Consider the following 19587-nt stretch of genomic DNA (forward strand, 5'->3'; position numbering starts at 1 on the left):
GACCCCCAGAAAAAGGCGATGAGCGCAGTGACGTTGCACTTTTGACGCTGTTTGACTGGCTTGTCGACTCCTAGCATTGACTGCGCTCTGACGTTTGCTATCTTATGGAATGACTTGCACGTGTCACGATGTGTGTTGTTCCGCCATTGAGCAGGGATTCCGACCTTCTAATAATTGGCACGGGAATTTCGAAAGGAGTCTCTTCAGTTGTAAGTTGCGCTCGTGTTTTTTTCTCTCTCTTGTGTCCGTCTTTTTTGCGCAAAATCATGTATCCAAATGTTCACCAACTCGCCCAACAACAAACTATTTTACTTATTCAGATTCGCCCGCCATCTGTCGGACGTGGCGCCAACCTTCCTTCGACGCCATCTTTGAGGCGACTGGCAAAGCGCTGTTGCCATTTGCGGCTCGTGAAAGCGTCGCGCAGCGAACGCACGGGTGCTTTCTATCGCTACGTATTCCATGAGGAAATAAAATTAGAAACAACCGATGTAAAGATTCGGATCGTATTGTTTTTTTCTTTTCAAGTTAAATGTATTATAGCCAACGTTTGAGCGCTTTCCTGTACATTTCATGCTCCGAAAAAGAGCACCCGAGCCTGAGTGTTGCGTGCTTTTACAGGGCTCCTAAACTTTTTCTTAATATATGGCATTTTCCACAATGGCATGAAGGGCTCATGATATTTGTATGTAACATCAGCGAGCATCTATTATTTTATGTGATTTTTTTGCGAGCTTGATGTTGGCTAGCATCGTAGCTTCGCTTGCGCAGAGCAACAGCGAGGTCCAGTCAACATCACTCAAACACACTGTTTTGCGTGTTTTTTTTTCCTCACTCAAGTAGGTTTTGCACACCCGATTGAATGCTGATGCAAAGTGCAGAAGAGCTAGGCGACGTACCAACTTGGTTTTGCACATGAATGATAAAGGCAACGGTTTTAAAAAGCAAAAGTGAACGCTCGCTTACTTTACGCTGCATCATTATTTTCACGTGACCCTCACATTTCGAGAAACATTTTCGAGATGTTTAGTCGAAAGCATAAAAGCGGGCTCTTCTTGACTGCTAAGCTAGACATTTTGGCGAGTTTAACAGTCGCGCTTGCTCGCTTCCCAACAGATCAAGTTCTCGCTGCAGGAGGAGCTCTTTTTTTGTAGCCAGTACTGTAAGAATGCACTTTTATGAACACTGGTCATATTCTATTGCGAGTAAGCATGAAATTTTAAAGCGCGCTGAGCTATGTGACCGCGCTATCAGGAGCCGAGCACATTAAAATGTCGCTGACATGTATTTATGCATTTTCTCTTAAGGGGGGCGAACAGTATATAGGCGCAAGTACTGAATTTATCTGTTAATATTATTATTATTATGATTATAAACGAAAAATATTTCAGCTTTCCGTAGAATAGTTTTTATTTTATTTTAACCGTTATATTTTGCGTACTTGCACCGCGGTTACACGCCGGTCAGTTCCTTTTACGCTTTTGTGCCTCGCATACACTTGTGCGAGTATGCTAGTGTAGATCTTCAGCGTAGTTTGTTTTTGCCTGCAATTAAAAATACTACTGTCGTAAATTTATGCTGTATCACACGCACTCCCTATAGTGATGTTTTCAGCAACCATTTGTTGATCTCTCCAAGGAGCTGAATACAAATTTATTTAATAAATTTAATTCCATGATTCTGTTTTAAGGAATTATATTTGCAATATTCCTAAGGTTAAGACAACGGGGAACCAAGATTAAACGTTCAATACCCCCATTGTAGAACCCTACAATGCGGGTCTGCACACGCTGGGTCAAGGCGCACTGGGTGAAGAACTGCTCGCATTCTTTCGACACACATCCGCGAATGCCAAATAAAAACAAACTGTCACACAGGGGTTGACAGTCCTGCTAAATATACCATGCAAATCGTCCTTGTGTGAAAAGGCATAACCAGCTGATCGGGAAAGTTAATGCATGATTCTAAAACAAGTGCGCCAGTCGGCCTGCTCTGGTGCTGAAATGAAGCTCATTTCGCTTCATTCCAGCACTTGCGTTTAATATTCGTAACTTATTCTCGAGCGCCTGACACCATCAATATGCTAATAAAACACACACACAAAAAAAGAAAAGAAACAACACAAGAACATGCAGGAACGCTACGCGGGGAGAGGGGCTCGTATTGCTCTACTGCCATGTGCGTCGGGAACGCTGGAGAAGCCTGAAAGATGGCGCCGTGCCCCTGATAGTACCCGTGGCCGCCGAGAGCTGGCGCTAATAATGAATAAGAATAAGTGTATAGAAATAGCGCAAAAAGAAGACAGACAGCTCTGGCTGGCATTTCTGGATATCAAGGGTGCCTATGACAATCTGAACCAAAGGAACCTGTGGGACATAGTGGAGTGCTTAAACCCAGATGAAGGACTAACAGCAGTATTAAGGAACATTTACAAAGATAATAAGATGATTATAACATATGGGAAGGAAAGGCGACAGGGAAAATAGAGATAAGACGAGGCCTTAGGCAGGGGTGCCCGTTATCGCCTTTGCTGTTTATGTTGTATCTGAGAGGATTGGATCGATAGACTAGAGAAGAGTGGGCTTGGATTCGACATTTCGTACAGTAAGCTAGGCCAAAAAATTCAGCAATCCTTACCGGGATTAATGTATGCGGATGATATCGTACTAATGGCTAACAACAGGACAGAGTTGCAGGAATTAATAAGCATCTGTGGTAGGAAAGGAGAGGAATTAGGTTTAGAATTCAGTAGTGAAAAATCAGCAGTCATGATTTTTAACGATGATGAAGTTGAGAGGCTGAAGATACAGAATATTGCAGTTGAGAGAGCTAGTAAATACAAGTATCTAGGAGTATGGATATGTGATGGTGCAGAATACCTCAGTGAGCATGAAAAGTATATAATAGGTAAGGGCAACAGAAATGCAGCGGTTATATAAAATATAGCACTTTGGAATTACAAAAGGTATGAGGGGGTGAGAGAGATTTAGAAAGGGGTCATGGTGCCTGGCTTGACTTTTGGAAACGCAGGACTATGCATGAAATTCGAAGTGCATGCAAGACTAGAAATAAAACAGCGTGGAGTAGGTAGGCTGGCTTTCGGGGCACATTGCAGAAAGCCAAACCAGGGAGTACAAGGAGACATGGGATGGGCGTCATTTGAGAGCAGGAAAGCGGTGAGCTAGATAGAATTTGAGGATCGGTTGAGGCAAATGAATGGGAAGCCATGGGCACTAAAGATTTTCAGCTATTTATACACGAGGAGTATAGACACAAAGTGACGACAGCGCACTAGGAAATTAAGAAAAAAGTTTTTAGGCTATAGTGGAGTTACGGAAGAGCAGGTCTCAGTTAAGAAAGTTAAGGCCACAGAAAGAGATCGGTGGCTAGAGGGAATGCAGACAAAGACGGCTCTAGAAAGCTATAGATTAAACAAAACAGTTATTGCCAAAGAAAGCATATGACAATTCTAGGGGAAGCTCATTTTTGTTTGAGGCGAGGACGGGTGTTCTGCGAACCAGAAAATACAAAGCGAAGTACCAGGAAATAAATACAGTGTGCACTGCTTGTGGAGAGGAGTACGAGACGGCGGAGCACTTGATACTCTACTGCAAAGGGCTTCACCCCATGCTTACCGAAGACAACATAGATTTAGTAAAGTCATTGGGTTTTAGAGGCAGCGAAGGAAGAGTGGATTTCAAGACAATAGAGATTACCAAACAAAGATTAAGTGAATGGTGGCAGAAAGAGAGAGAGAACTAGGTATTTTCTTATTAACTGATGGCAAGGGGGTTTTATAGCCTCACTTTATTTGCAGTGCGGAGTGAATATAGTTTTCGCACTTAAATATTCTAAGCTTAAATGGTAAAACAGAATGGCTAATTGGCGTAAGCTACCGCCCGATCCAAAGGACTCAGCCGGATTCATTCATTCATCCATCCATCGTCTATTTGGTTCTCGAATACGGATCGACGCCGCTTTTTCAGAGCAGGCTCTTTGACAGTTTCCCAACTGACTTGCTCTAGTAACGTTAATCGGTGTCGACTCCGTGGTTATACCTCCTGCAGACAGAGTGGCCTTTCTACGGACCTTGTAGGGACTCCCTGTAGACCTCGTATGACTTTTCTTGTAAGGACCCCGTGTGAACCCTGTATGGCTTCCCTGTGGACCCCGTAAAAACTCCCTGTGGACCTTGTATGCTTTCTCTTTAGGCACATTATAGACACCGTAAAGACCCTAGGTAGACCACTTACAGAGTCTGCATGGACTCTATATGGTGTTTTACTATAGGGACGGTATAGGATGACCATACATCGTCAATAGAGTAGGACGTTCCTAGAACGTCCGTTGGCCAATATTCTATAGGGCAGCCATAGGACGACTTCACGAAGGAAACAGCAGTCGTGGACTCTTTATAGGTGCCTTATGTTCTGCCTATAGACGCTGCTCTATAGAACGTCTTAGGAGTGTCCATACATATCTTTGTAAGGGCCCCTGGACCAGTGGATTGCAGGCATCAGGGAAGTTGAAGCCTCAGCCACAAGAAACATTCCCGAGGAAGCAAATCTGACCGCGGCGGACAGTCAGCTCGTGCACCATATGGGAAAAAAGGCCGTTTTACGCGGGATGAATTTTTCTGGGCAGAGTTAAATTTAAGGGTGCATGAATTCTAAACACGCTAGTCGGAATGTCGTCCTTTGTTCCAGCACTTGATGTCCGTAGCCGGCTCAAGCTGCCTTTGCATTCAGATTACCAGTCTAACAGGATTTCATATAGAAATTTGCACAAACTTTTTGTTGCCTTTTATTTTCTTGAACGCCTAATTTTCGAGGCTTGCTCAGGACGTTTTTTTTTTTTTTTTTTTATTTGTAAAAATGAATCATATTAGAAATACTTTTTTCCATCAGGCATGCGGGAAGTGATGCATGCTCAATTTGGAACGCCCCGCAGTACCCAACACAGTAAGGGAATGATTAATTAACCCCAAACCTGATGAGGTTTCATTTGGGTCTGCTGTGGGCTTCCCAACTAGGCCCTGTGGGCTTCCCAACTAGGCCCTGTGGGCACCACAAGGGGAGCCCTGGTTAGATGCCCAAGTGGTACCCATAATTTGCCTCGCAAAACATAAGGGAATCGTGTCAAAGCTGGTTCTTTTAGAATTCCCGCAAATACCTTGGGGACAATGTTTTATGTAACCTTGTTCATTTTACAAGTAACACTTGAGAAGCACAATCCATGCGAGCGTCGCGGCGCATGCTTCGACGATTGCTGTGCGGGTACGGTCATGACAATTTATTTCGGGATTTCCCATTGCCTATCTGAATAATGATTTTGATTACTGTGTATGACATCATGATCGGTATAAGAATTACGTGCCCGGGTTCTCTAACAGTGAACATATAGAAGATACAGCTGAACTTCGTTGGATTGCTGAAGAGACACAAAAAGATCGGTATACTGAAGTTGACGTCTTCATCGAGCAGCCGAGTCCAGACACCCGCACATTCGACGGCTATTTGCTTGGCTCTTTTTGGGAGTTGCGAATTCTTCCCTTCAGCTAAATCCCGACGCCGATGGCTTCATATTCTTTCCAACCTGACCCAAACTCCCTCCTCGCAGTAAGCGATAATCACCGGTGAAACGTAGTTTAGAGTCCTCTGAAAAAAAGGCAATAAATACAATAAACTTAAGAGCTGCATCTCCGACAATTCGCGAACAATACGTCCTGCGAATAATTTGGGTAAAATGTAAAGCATTGGGTTCTATATTGAGATCCCACCACGTCGCAAAAATTAGAACCCGCGAATTATTCTAAGACTTCAGCTTTATCTAAATCACGAAATAATGAGCCCCCGAAAAATAAGTCGTTTAAAGTGGACAAACACAAATCTCCAAACACAGCTAGGTGACTGGTGAGCGACCGAAAAAATCCGCCTGGTCCGGGTATCGAACCCGGGACCTCTCCATTACAAGTGGAGCGCTCTACCAACTGAGCGAACCAGGGGGGCCTCGAGTTTTTTTTAAAGGGACACGACACCCCCCAAAAACGTTTCTTTTTTGTCATTTCTTGCCAGATAATTTAAAATGGTGTCGGGAGATTACCCAATCAATAGTTTGCTGCAGAGCCACATATATTTTCATAAAGCAAAAAAAAAAACAAAAAAAAAACACTCAACTTCTCTAAATTGGAACACAAGCACAGAAACTCATGGCCGGAAGTCACATGACCAAACCCGACGGCGTTTTTTTTTTTTTTTTTTTCTCTTCTTCTCCAGCTTGTGAAGCAACGGTCGACAAGGTCGAAATTGCGTGTACCGTTTGTCGAGCGCTTGTTTCGCTCTTAAATCCCTCCCGTCCGATGTTCTGTGCCTGATGAACGATTGGCCTATACCATATGAACTAGAGCTCCGAAGTAGGGGCCCCACGTCCGCGGCAATATTAATCCTCGTGCGCCGCCATGGCGTCGTCCAGCCCGCGGTACGTCACCATGTTGAGAATGGCGTGTACATGTACTTCCTGTGATCTGTGAAACATTTTGTTTTCGATCAATGTATTTGCAGCTTCTTGGGGACCACCAACATGAAGTTCGTATTCTTTTCTATTTTTAATACCGAATGTGTACCCTAGATTACCCGCGACTTTGACTATAGTTTGTACACATAGTCTGAACGCATGGGTGTACAAACCGGGAAGGGGGGGGGGCAGGGGGGCGCTTGCCCCCCCCCCCCCCCCATTCAAAAGCAAGTTAATACGCCGCTGTTTGAACGCCCCTTGACCATTGAAAAGTGAGTGAGCCAGACTGAAACCGGGCAATTCTCAAACGGCTGTTTTCGGGCGGAAAGAAAACGAATTTCGAGCCAAAAATTGTATTCTGGATAGTTGGGCTCTAGTCATGTTAAAATAGAAGCTCGGCGAGCATAAATACCCTGACTGTGACCCTCCAAGCTGCCATTTACTTAAACTCATGAACATTATGGGGAGACATACCGCACGCCCTTCTTACTAGCAAAGCTGTATATTGGCCGACTGGTGAGTACTCTTTTCCGAGTGCCCCGCACGGTGTTTGTGAAAGTCCAGGGTCCGATCAAGTAACCTAAACCCGGTCTTTTGGCCGGCCCAAATAAAGTTCAAGCATCGCAGAAAGCTGAAACACCGCGAGAATGAGACGTTAGAGATGTGGTGATTAAAATCACAGAGTTTAAGAACACGACGTTAAATGGATCAACCGAAACGAGAAAAAAATTACATTAAGGAGTGAGTGGCATTTATATAAGTAAAGATAGTTTGTCAACAACAAAGCTGATACTATTACCCAATTAGCACACTTCCTCGGCCCAGGTTTGGGCCAGACTGGCGTGAGCTAGTGCCAACTTGGCTCAAGCCTGGCCCAAGCTTCCGCCAAATTGGCCCAAGCAGGAGCCAGGTAAGTGTGCCGCTAGGGTTTCTTAGCGATAAGTTGCTTTCAATAAATAAATGCGACCTGTGTCGGTTCACGTGACGTCGGTCTACCCGCTATATTTCGGGGGGAAATGCCACAGACGCACACACGGACAGAAGACTTTTAGTGACTGTAGTCATGGACTGGAAAACGCAGGACGTGGTCAGTCCCGAGCATCTTGTTACCCATCCGCAACCAATCAGGTTCCGTCATTAACCGATACGAACGCCGAAGAAGCAATCATGAAGCAAGGTGCATAAACAAAATGAACCACACTCTGCGTTATTTTTTTTTCTTCTGTTTGCTGTCACTGATTTTAGGTGGGTCCGTTAAAAAGTATAGCACCTTGTTTTCAGATAACTCCTCTTATTAAAACCGACTCGCCTTTTCTGGTTCGTCGCAGAGATGCAGCTTGAACTTGGCCACAGTCTTGGCAATGACAAGCGAGAGCTCAAATTCCGCGAGCCGGGATGCGGGGCAGTTGCGAGTTCCGATGCCGAAAGGGATGTACGCCATTGGCTCGGTCGTCGACTTGTTTTCGGGACTGAATCTGATCATGAAAGAGGGAAAGGAGACGAGAACACGTGGGGTTGACGTTAGGGCACCGAGCTCTGGCTGGAATGATTAGCGGGTAGGAGCATAGCCTCCTCTATACTGACAAAGCCTGTCAGATCGCCACGAGAAGCGGCCGCCGAAATAGAAAAGGTGGAGCGACAGACAACGGATCAGTGGACAGCCACGTGACTGGCGCCCCGCTGCGGCGAGACGCCGAAACGCAGCGTCTTGCCGGTGCGGTGAGACGCGAGGACTTGAAAGTGTGTTTCGGGTCCTCGCCGCTGCAAAACTCTGTGCGCGTACGTCCAGGTTCTCCGAGAAATGACTGTTTATATTCTGTGCCACCAGATCCTCGAGCTCCAAATCTGCGACTGGCCACTCTATGGCTCCATCGTCGAACTACCAGGCTTTGTGAGTATATAGAGGAGGCTATGGTAGGAACAAAGCTGACTTCCTTTGTCTCGACTTCATGTCCGAACGCGAAGGCCGACGTCCGGCGTTCAGCGTTCGCGTTCGAACAGCGAGTAGACGTCGGTGCCACCCTTGCTCAAGAAGCAGACGGACTTGCGCTACGTATTACTCGCTATTTTTTTCTCAATTATGCGTTATTTTGTACAGACTGACCGCTGAAGCACGTGTTGCGCATTTTGTATAACAGGGTCCGTAGGGTTTCGTAGCACAATCCTGACACGAAAAACCCCAATCCCGCAGTTGCACTCCGTTTCACTTCGGGTCCCGAGAGCAACCGACGCGGTCATCTGATGTAGCCGATCGAGCAACGCCAAAAGGGCAAAGTCGCGCCGCTCGTCGCCTTCGTGTCTGCTAGGAGGGGCGAAACCAATCGCGCAAAGTAAATGCCCTTGATCTCGCGCTTTTAATAGCGAAAGTATTCACTGGTCCCATGGAGCGAGCCGACGTCATCAGTTTGAAGCGCGAAAACGGCACCTCGTTTCCCCGATCCCAGAGGAGCGAAGTAAAGCTGATGGATTTCGCCTTCGGTTCCATTGCCTGACGCGCGTCGACGGGGCTCTCATTGGCCGCTCCGCTCGTCAGTTTCCACGACCGCTCACCCCATGGCGCTGCGTGTACATTAGCGCGCCGTTAACACGGAGCGTCCAAAGGTCAGCGTGCTCAGGGAGACACGCGCGCTGACCGGCGACGAAAAATACGCAGCAGACGACAAAGGGAGGGAGCGAGCGGCTTGCATGCTTTCGCATTCACAACTCCTAAAAATCCTCAAGTGTACCTCGGGATGTTTTTTGTTGTTTTTTTTTCTTTTTCTATGCGTGATTGGCTTAGCCGGCGATAGCAAACCCATGAAGATGACGAGCACCGCGACTGTGCCCTTTGGGTGCTACATGATTGTCACCAACATCGATTTGTTGCTCTGTATGCGCTCGGACTTGGAGTGAAACAGAGTATAGATGGGTATTCGATTGGGGAGGATCCTGATGATTTATTTGGACAGTGATCCGTGTTCTCTTGTAAATGATGCTCCGCGTGGTGGAATGTGCTTCCAGGTTACCTCCGATTGGATAGACTGCGCCTCGGTGTTCATAGAAAAAGAAAAAAAAAAAAGCCAAGAGAGATAGTGACGTTGTGCGATGTTTAGCAGGCTTCACCATGTACGAGACGTCCTACCTGGAGTTTATATCCAAACTCTGTCAATCTTTCTGTTTCGGTGACTTTGTAAACTTTGTTTCCACATCATCGGAACGTTTTCTTCGTGTGCACATTTCGTGTCGCGCGGCTCGTAAGCTGTGAGTGATTGATTCTAACAGCAGGTGTCAAACAGCCCATACGTCTATAGACCTGTAACTTCAACGTAGTGAGCAGCGCCCCTGGCGAGAAATAAATTATTTTTAGGTCACGTTTCCGTTGTGCGTCGCGTAGCGCCCTTTGAAACGCTCTGGCGTGTGGACAGACGCCGAGCGACACTGACAGAAGCGAGTTTGCGTCCATGAATCGTGCCAAATGCGACATAGACGCCGCTTCACGCCAGCATTACCCGGTCTTGCCTCGCAGACGCTACAGCATCCCCGTAGCCCAGAGAAACAGGCGTATTCCAACACAGCAGCCCAAATGAATGCTCGTTGACATTTTACCTGTCAGGGTTGAATTTCTCGGGCTCCACCCAGTATCTTGGATCGTGGTGCATCAGGCGAACGGGAACTAAAACGTGCGTGTCCTTTGGAATGCGAAAGCCGTTGAATTCGAAGTCCTTCACGCATCTTCTTGTGACGTTTCTGCATGCCAGAGGTATTCGAAACATTCAGTATGCAGTCATAATTCCGGCACCCCTAAGTCTGGAAGCAGCCGGCGCTACGTGCTGGTGGTACCGATCCGACAGCGTCAAAAGCGAACTCACATTGTGTTCGTTAAGCCTTTGTAAGAGTTATGCCATTGCTGAACTAATGATGTATATAGAAGGCACAGTGATTTGCGCTTTTGACACTGTCTGGTTGGTCCCCTTATCTCATAGCCTCGGCTGTGTCCAGAAATAAGGTGAAACGAAGTATGACGTATGTTCCCTAAAGAGAAAAATCTCAGTCGGTTGCAGATATATAAGTAAGACATAGCTACCAAATACCTCCACAAGACTTCCATATTATTCCGAAACTAAAGGTTGGTTCCAAGGTACCAAACGTTTGTTTAACTTTTTATTATTATTATTATTCTTTTTAATGTCCACAGTAGTTGCTTATCTGGGCTCTGTTATATTTGAGGAACCCTTTTTATTTATGCTACCATTATTTTTTCTGCTGAAATATTTTTGAATTGTATCATTTTAAACGCTGGTAAAAGAAGGCTTAACTTCAATTAGGGGACAGTACCCTGGCTGTGCGGGATAGAATCTTGACGATTCCGCAATGACTTGCTTCAAGTACTGCAGGCTGAAGATGTTGTCGTAGCTGAAATTTCCCTGAAAGGATGATTAAAGAAACCAATGGCTTCTTAGGGTTACGAGGCACATTCAATGACACCTAGGATACCCAAGAGATCGAATCATGGCTTCTGACAACCCTCAAGCTACACATCCCCGCAGAAACTTACATAACGGTTGATTCAAACATTTGTGTTCTTTTCAGTTAAGTGCATTGCGTCCTCTTGTATCCGCTTAACACAGTGGCACCATCTATCGGGAAGCCCCGGAAAAGTTCGGACATGTGCATCACTAAACTGAAGAGTTTGCATTGTCTGCAAGGTCGAATGGGAACACTTTACGGCATGGAAACTAACGCTTGTAAGGCATCTTAGACGGCCCGCGAAAATCGGGTTCTGTCGCGCTGCAATTTAGTAAAGTGGTGCAAGCAGGTGGTGGAAGTCTACTGTGAAAATATAAATAAATAAAACTACCTAGTTCAAAACAGAAAAAAAAAAGAAGAGAAATCTGTTCTGGACAATCTACACCGCCACTTCACAGACGATGCACGCGCAGTGAGATGAACTGCCGAAAGATGGCGTACGCCGCGCCAAGGGAGCGCCAGCCACTGATCGCGTTTGCCCGCTCCGCGAATGCGGGCACTGGCGGCCATCTTTTTGGTAGAGTGATATTACCTCTAGCCAAGGTACAGCTGCTGCAGCCACTATCATCCATCCATGGCAGACAGCGTTGTGGCAGTTGTGGTGGCAGGCTGCCATCAAAATAGCGTGGGTGATATTTCGTGCTTGACTGAAATTGTTTGACGAAACACGTTTTTGAAACCCGGCGTGAACGGTAGCCCGATCTTTGAGGACCCGGTGAAAGTTTCACGAAAGCGCAGCACCGGCGAAAAGCAGCACAGTACGAATCGAAAGTCGCATCGAAAGTCGCATCGAAAGCAGACGTCGGTACGGAGTCTGCTTTCGATGCAAGCTGCGCTGCTTTCCCCCGGTGCTGCGCTTTCATAGAACTTTCGCCGGGTCCTCAAAGATGAGGCTAGCGTTCACGCCGGGTTTCAGGAATTTGCTTCGTCGAACAACTTCAATCAAGTACGAAATATCACCCACGGTACAGTGTACATGATCCACGGCTATTTTATGGCAGTCCGCCGCCATTGCGCTGTCCGGTAAATTACTATGATGGCTAGAGATAATATAACTCTGCCAAAAAGATGGCCGACCGTGGCCGCATTCCCATCCATAGGCGAAGCTGGTCAAAAGCGATCCAGCAATTAGACATAGAGATCAGCTTCTCCGGCCGATTTGGGTTATGTTAGCAGACGATCCGCATAGAACCGGAATCGTCCGGCGCTCCCTCCACCAAGCGTACGCCATCTGTCGGAAGCATTTTTCACTACGCGTGCATAGATTGGCCAGAACAAGCAGAACAAGTGGCAGCGTAAATTGCCCACAACAGTATTTGTTTCCTTCTTTTGAACCGGGCAAGTTCATTCTTTTATTTTTTGCACTGTAAACTTCCATTACCCGCTTGCTCCTTTGTAGTAACTTGCAATGGCATACGTTGAGAACCCGATTTTTGTGTGTTGTCTTAAGTGTTGTAAACGGGTTAGTTTACATGCTGTATATGACGAGTGATCGCCTATGACATTGTGATAATTATTTCAAGCCTACGATGGAAAAATGATGCGTAAAAAGACAAGATGATATAGGTTGGGTGTGTTCCGGAGCTAGCGGAAATCTAGGGCCGGTGTGGTAGTGTGCTAATCGGGTTATAATAAAACGCTACGCCCTCGACACAAAATAACGAACCTGCGTGAACCAGTCTTAACTCGCACGTGGTACGAGTCCTACCGAGCGAGATCGAAAACAGAATTGCGTCCTAATGATTCCCCTATGCCACGGACCGCAGGGATGGAACTGTATTTGAAATACACGTATAGGAAGTACGTGTTTAACATAAGTCGAGTTTTTTCGAATGTGGAATTAATAAAAATATAAATGTATATATATATATATATATATATATATATATATATATATATATATATATATATTGAAGAACGTATTTGTCACTCGCACCTAAATGCTGAAAATTTAGTATTTGAAATGCGTGATTTCAAATAATGCCCAAACAGAAGTTTCGGCTCTTTTTTTCGCAATCAAATCCGACATCGGGCGCTCTTCTTTGAGCGAGACATATGCAAAGAGCACGAGATGCGTGCACTTTGAACATATTGGACTTTGAATAGGAAAGAGTACAACAAGGAATACGCGGGATGGGTGTAATTATTAACGTTTTGGTTGAGTGCTTTTGTTTTCTTAATAATCCCGCGACGTGTATTTTTTTCATACAATGAGCCTTTCAAATTAAGCACACACTAAATTAGTGTTTTTCCCTCCGAGATACCGGCCAATCTAATTTTTGGAAACAATTATCTGCGGTTTTGTTTTGGGGGTACTTGATTCTTCGCGTATATATGAACTCCACTGTTTATTTTGGGCCCGCTATTTCTTTTTTATCTCGGTTTACATATAAACGTAAGATGTGAAAAATGGAGAAAAAAATATTTATAAAAATATTGCTGTTGATAAAATACACCTGTTTCGTCTGTATCTCGTATCTAAATAGTTTTCAAAAAATGTAATTGTATTTGTATAATTAAAATAATATTTATGAAAGTATTCGGATGCAGTACTTGATTCCCATCAGCGCTTGGACACGACTGCTTCGTCATTGGGAATCTTGTCCAATCAGCGAGGACACGAATCTCAGCCGAACTGCAACCCTTATGTCCTATCCGAACTAAGAAAATTCAGTCCCACGGCCTTGCTACATAAAGGGTGCTGACTACACACGACAATGACACGTATACAACTCTGCACGTGCATTTTCGCCAACTCCGTGCATGCACATTGGCGTGCACATTTGCTCGTTCCGGTACAAATTGAAAAGCAGTGTTTTTTTTGTTTTTTTACTTCAGGTTGCTGTTTCGAACGTAGAGAACTTGGTAGTATCTGCAAAGCAATTCCAGGGGCTTACGTCTTTCTCGAGGAGCGATTTCACTTCCGCCCTCAGTTTGTCTTGGACGTCTTGATGCTTGGCCAAAAGGTGAGCGGTAAAAGACAGTGCCGAACTGACTGTCTCAAGCCTGGAATAGAAACTGAGTTTAAAGCCCCGTTCACGCGCTTGACTTTGCTTAGAAACGAGCTCTCGTGATCTCTTACGACGATATAATACAACATAAAACAATCTTTCTGTTGTTCTTAACATACACTTAAACTGTAAATCCCAGATAAGCCAATGCTGGCTTGTGTGTGGGAGGTGGCAGGTTCCTCCCCATATTTTATTAGAAATTTTTGAAACTTGCACTAGAGCGTGCCATTGTAAAATTACTGGAGTTCCTATCTCGAGAAATATATAGTTGCACTCTATTCCACTAGATCATTAAAAAGCCGCCATGTATAAGTTATGTTGTATTTTAGCATTACTCACGTCACGTCGTTAACTACGATTCAAGTTATCGAAGCGAACCAATTCCCTAAGAGTGTTTTTTACTCTGTTTCACGTGTTCGACAGTTTTTTTTATGTTTTATTTTGGGAGATTTTATTTTGAGTAATGCATCTTCGGGTAATGCATTAAAAAACTTGGGTGCATGATAACTCGTCGCCTTTACAGATTTCATATAACTAAATGGTTCAATTAATTTTTTATTCGGACTTGAAAAGTCAGTTAAAAGAAAAAAATATCTTTAACACTTTTGTTGAGAAACGCTTGTTAAACATAAATTTTACGCGAATAAAAAACAGTCTTTTTAGAGCAATAATGACGGTGCGAGGACGCGGTTTAGTCGGTAGTCACCTCCTTCCCACATGTTTTCTCCCTCGGCATTTAGAGATCGTGAAGGAGAGGTGATCGGCTTCGCCATCACGTTGAGGTGGAGAGAGTGAATGACTATTCCGTGACGTAATAGAATTTGCGCGCAGAATTTCAAGCAAATCTCGCGACGTCAATATTGTTCAAAATATCTGTTTTTTGGCGTATTTTTTTTTTAACACGCGTGTCCCAACTAGACTGTTAATAAAATGTTTTTCTTTTTAGTTGTCCTTTAACGTTTTTGATTTGGCATTCTCCACTTAATGTTTCTTTGTTGAAAAATAATTTATAAAAATATAGTGCATCTGGTCTCTAATACGCGACGTTCCTAGTTCTTTATGCATGTAGTTTTGCGGATCAGTTCCTTCACTTAGGTAACCCATATTTCGTCCTTTCGTGGATCGGTTATATTCTCAGCTGTAGATATTCTGCACAGTGTCCTTAGATTATTATTTCAGATTGAAGTGTGGACTTTCGCAGTGAATTATATATCGTTTTTTGTTCGCATCGAGGGACGAGATCTTGTACTTTAAATATCTGCACCGGTTGTAGCGAAGGTAACGGGATTCGGAAATCACTTCGCTATATCCGCTATTTCGTTATAACCGCTTTCAGTTATAACGTAGTGGAAAAGGAAATGGGTAATCGTGATCGTTGCGCTGTAGCCGCTATTTCGCTATTACCGACTTCGTTATAACCGGTCTTTACAGTATTCCATTTAATATGTTTGTCTATGTGCGTCCCTAGATTGAAGAGAGGGTTAATCGCGAACCGTGGGGAGCGTTTGATTTTGAATGGCGGATGCCCCCGGCGCACATTTGGTCGGAAGTGCGCATGCGCGGCGTTTTCGAGTGGCGAGGAGGAAAGCAGGCGGAGACGTTGGCAGACGATAGACGCTTTCCGCACCTCCTCAGAGCTCCTAGTGATAACGCGGTCCACAAACCACGTGGCCTCCATCGAGCAGTCGGAAACTCTCTGGAATACAGGTTCTCCAGAGAACACACGGGCACGCTGGCTTTATTTTGACGTGACCCTGCACCTCACAAGAGTGAAGGAGTGTTGTATATCAATAAATTTACGTACTATCTATGAGAAGCTCGTTTATAATGTTGTCGAAAGATTTATCTTTTTCCGATCCAAGAAATATTTAGTAGTCCTCCCCCCCCCCCCCCCCCCTTTTCCCAAAAAAAGAAAAAGGATATACAGGACGAACCATCTATAACGATAACGAGAAAACCTGAAAATACAATCGTTATAACCAGCGGCGTAGACTTTCCATTTTCCCGGGGGGGGGGGGGGGGGGGAGGGGGGGTGCTGCACGCAGACTTGTAATTACAAGTAATCAAATTACTTGTAATTGATTACTTTTTGGAGTAATTTTGTAATAAGTTGATTACTTTTATTAGGCAGTAATCACAAGACTAATCTGATTACTTTTTGAAGTAATAAAATTACTTGTAACCGTTACAATTTGTCCACGGGACACCCCCCCCCCCCCCCCCCCCCCCTTTCCCGGGCACACGCCTTTTTTTTATGAAATGACAAAAATAAAATTTGCTTTCTTTTTTGAACGGAAAAAAGAAAGATTTTTGCGGAGCTGTAGGAAACGAGGTCAATCTCTTTCTATGTACAGTTTCCGTGGAATGTCCGTTTTTTTATTTTTTTTTTTCGAGCTGGGGACTGGGAGTGGGAAGCCCCAGGGAAGCCACAGTGCGTGACAAAGGCCATTCAGGACGAAGTTTGAGGAAGCAGAATGTAGCTTTGTGAGTCCTTCGTTCAAACTAGCCCCCTCACGCACACACACACAGAAATAAAAAAAAAATAAAAAAAATCCTGCTTAGGGTACCTACTCGCAGCCCGTAGGAGAACCAGAACCGAAGAATTCCTAAAGCGGGTGCAAAATAGAACAAAGGCAGTTGAAATATTTCCCCATTTCTCCTACGTGGTCTTTGTGACAAGATATGTTTCGAGTTGAGAAGTGGTCGGGGCGATCTCTTCCGTTAACGGATACTACACATGATCCGTTTCAAATCCTGGAGCAGCTGCTCTTTTCTATAACATGCAAGCTCATCCACATGTGAATAATAAAATGAGCGACGCAAACTTTGAGCGACAACCCTCGCTCAAGCTTACCAAGATCTAGAGCCCCCTCCGCTCTCCCCCCCCCCCCCCCCCCCCCCCCCACACACACACACTGGCGAACGCCCAAATCATTAAACGTCTTCAAACGAATTATATCTTGTGTCCGCATTGTGAAGGTGCAACGACCACGAAGAGGGAGCCAGTTTTTCTTCTTCAATACTTGTGCCAATGTGAAATATAGGTTGGAAGTAGTTCATTGTTATGAGCGCTAAAGATGTGTCTTCACACAATAAAGTAATCGGAAAAGTAACAATTAGTTCTTTAAGTAATGTCCAATTACGTTGCCGTCGAGTAATCAAGTAATCTAATCGAATACTTTTTAGCCAAGAGTAATAGTAATTGTAATCGATTACTTTTTTTTAGTAACGTGTACAAGACTGGCTGCACGTTAACTTTTCGTCAGAACTGGAGATTGAAGCTAAGGAAAGCACGCTGGGATTCCATTTCCCATGTATTTTGTCAATAAAGGCAACGTGGGCGTTATTTTGTTTACATGCCACTACTAGAACCTCGTTACATGGCACGTAAACAGCGTCTCGGTAAGGATCATGGCCCGGGCCCGGGAAGGGGGGGGGGGGGGGGGGGGGGGCTAGGGGATTTTACCAGATGGGGCTAGAGGATTTTACCCGATGCCCCCCGAAGTCTACGCCTATGGTTATAACCGATTATCGTTGTACATATCTAGAATGAATATCCCACGCAAGAAAACGCATGGTCCTCTGCGTCGGTATATCTGGTATCGTTATATGCGAATTGCAATAAATAGAAAAACTGCAAGTGGTCCAGTGCTGCCCGACAGATGGTGCCGGTCTGATCTCTCTCCGTGAGAGAATGCACAAAGTCGCAAAAGCAGTCGCGAGTGTGTGAAACAGCCCCAACGGTAACCTTGCTGGCTGCCCTCAAACTACAATGCTTGACTGACAATGAAGGTGATCAAAGAAAAGACAAAAAGCCATGTGATGTAAATCCACAGTACAGTCAAAGTGATAGCGGCGACATCTCATTGGGAACCTAAATTCGGACTGTTTTTACATAATACAAAAGGAGTGCACACAAAATGACCAAATTATCTGCTAACACGCCTCAGGCATCTTAGAAGAATATTTGAATTGTACATGTATATGCATAACGACACGTTTTTTTTTTTCGGTATGGCCAACGTGACAGTATCGCCCTACGAGGAAACAACCACGCCTCGTGACAGTAGGAAGTGTTAGGGAACCGTTTTCTGCACATTCGATACGGCATACAACGGGCCCTCGGACACGAACCGCGCATGTGCGAGTGTTCTGCGATAGCGCATGCGCAGCTCGTACCTGAGGGCCCATCGTACCTTACCCGATGTGTCAAAGACGGCTCCCTAAAACTCCCTACTGTTTGCGGACTGTCTTTTGTCTTATGTACATTAGTGTGACCCCGGATGTGTCCTGTATGCCCCTTATAACGCGGAGGTACCGTCGCCTACGCTGGAAGGATGAGACACTCGTCTGTAACCACAAAACAGCGTCATGTCGCTTGTCACTGTGACCTTCACGTGACTTTACAGATTCGCTTGACGATGTCGACGGACAGCATTATTTCTAGGGGAGAAAGAGGCCCCACATCACCTATCGCAGTAAAACCAAAACAAAAATGATAAATCATATTTGCTTACAGCTTAAGAGACGGAGGGTTTGGCTTATCGCGTTCATGCTCCTTGCTCCGCGATTCATTTATTGGGGTTCTTATCGGATACTGCTACACTTTGATTGGCTGTGGGACGATACTAAAAAGCTCGGGATCGGCCACATCCTGCGCTCCTTAAGCTGTAAGTCTAGCTAAAGAAAATATACTCTTACATTAAACGTTCTTTACAGGGCGTATCTTGGTAACGCGTCACTTATTAGCACGTTGGGTATGATATTTTACGCTGGACCTCACCCTGAAATCATAAACAGTTCGGCGTTGGCGACTGTTGCGAACGGTGTCATCCTGGGCACCCTGCGTGGCGTGTGAGCTGCAACAAAATGCAAACTGAATCAGTGTACGTGTGAGACGACCCTGAGATGTAAAATGCAATGCTCAACGAGTCAACGTAGCATTATACAATAATATATAGGCCGCTAGAACTGGCTGGAATCTCGGTATTGCGGTGTATTAGTAGTGTCAAGTCGTCAAGGACGATATTTTTATTTCTTTATCATTTTATTGTTTTCATGTAATGATAAGACCTGAACTACAGTAACTGGAAATGAAATGTGTACTTTATGTTTAATTTTCAAGCCTTGCTTTAATCATTTTTATCATACAAGTTTAGAAAAAAAAAAAAAAAAAAAGCTCTGAACATAAGTGGTCTGGCTGAAGCTAGCCAAAACCAAAGAAAATGGCACAGACAGAATGACGAGATGTTCAATATTCCACTATTTTATTGGTTAGAAGGGAGAGAGTGGTTATTGATTTCTTTTTTTGCATTAAGGTCAAGGAAGGAGAAAGGGAAAGAGAGCTGGCAAAATTGAGCCAGGAGCTTGTGTCACGTGGCTTGTTGCCACCCCGTGACTATAGTGTCGTGTGAATAGATGTGCTGGATGAGACGCTAATCGCACCTGTCGAGGACATGCTTTACGCACCGTACCCAAAGTTAAATCAACGAAAATACTTTGTGTAATGCTAAATCGTAATAATAAATATCTCTATCTCAAAGTGTTGCCTCAATGG

At 44.7% G+C, this 19587-nt stretch overlaps 1 protein-coding gene across 1 annotated transcript; it reads right to left on the reverse strand.

The window, feature by feature from the left end:
* Positions 1 to 5318: 5318 nt before the first annotated feature.
* On the reverse strand, positions 5319 to 18884 carry LOC115311092 (cytochrome P450 3A41-like). Its single transcript, XM_042294488.1, has 6 exons — positions 18814 to 18884; positions 13917 to 14025; positions 10828 to 10916; positions 10099 to 10239; positions 7823 to 7988; positions 5319 to 5657 (listed from the first exon to the last, which is right to left on the reverse strand). Exons 1-6 carry the CDS (start codon positions 18861 to 18863, stop codon positions 5580 to 5582), a joined length of 633 nt encoding a protein of 210 aa, XP_042150422.1. The 5' UTR covers positions 18864 to 18884; the 3' UTR covers positions 5319 to 5579.
* Between the last annotated feature and the right edge of the window lie 703 nt (positions 18885 to 19587).

This window comes from Ixodes scapularis, unplaced genomic scaffold, assembly GCF_016920785.2.
Source record: "Ixodes scapularis isolate PalLabHiFi unplaced genomic scaffold, ASM1692078v2 PGA_scaffold6__148_contigs__length_123643588, whole genome shotgun sequence".
Taxonomy (NCBI): Eukaryota; Metazoa; Arthropoda; class Arachnida; order Ixodida; family Ixodidae; genus Ixodes; species Ixodes scapularis.

Bases quoted from the DNA above. Each gene is read 5' to 3' on its own strand.
- LOC115311092 (XM_042294488.1), bottom strand. From the start codon at position 18,863: ATGACACCGTTCGCAACAGTCGCCAACGCCGAACTGTTTATGATTTCA. The intron at 10,917-13,916 runs GTAAGCCCCTGG...TCATCCTTTCAG, and splicing joins AATCGCTCCTCGAGAAAGAC to GGAAATTTCAGCTACGACAA. The intron at 7,989-10,098 runs GTAAAATGTCAA...TTTCATGATCAG, and splicing joins GAGAAATTCAACCCTGACAG to ATTCAGTCCCGAAAACAAGT.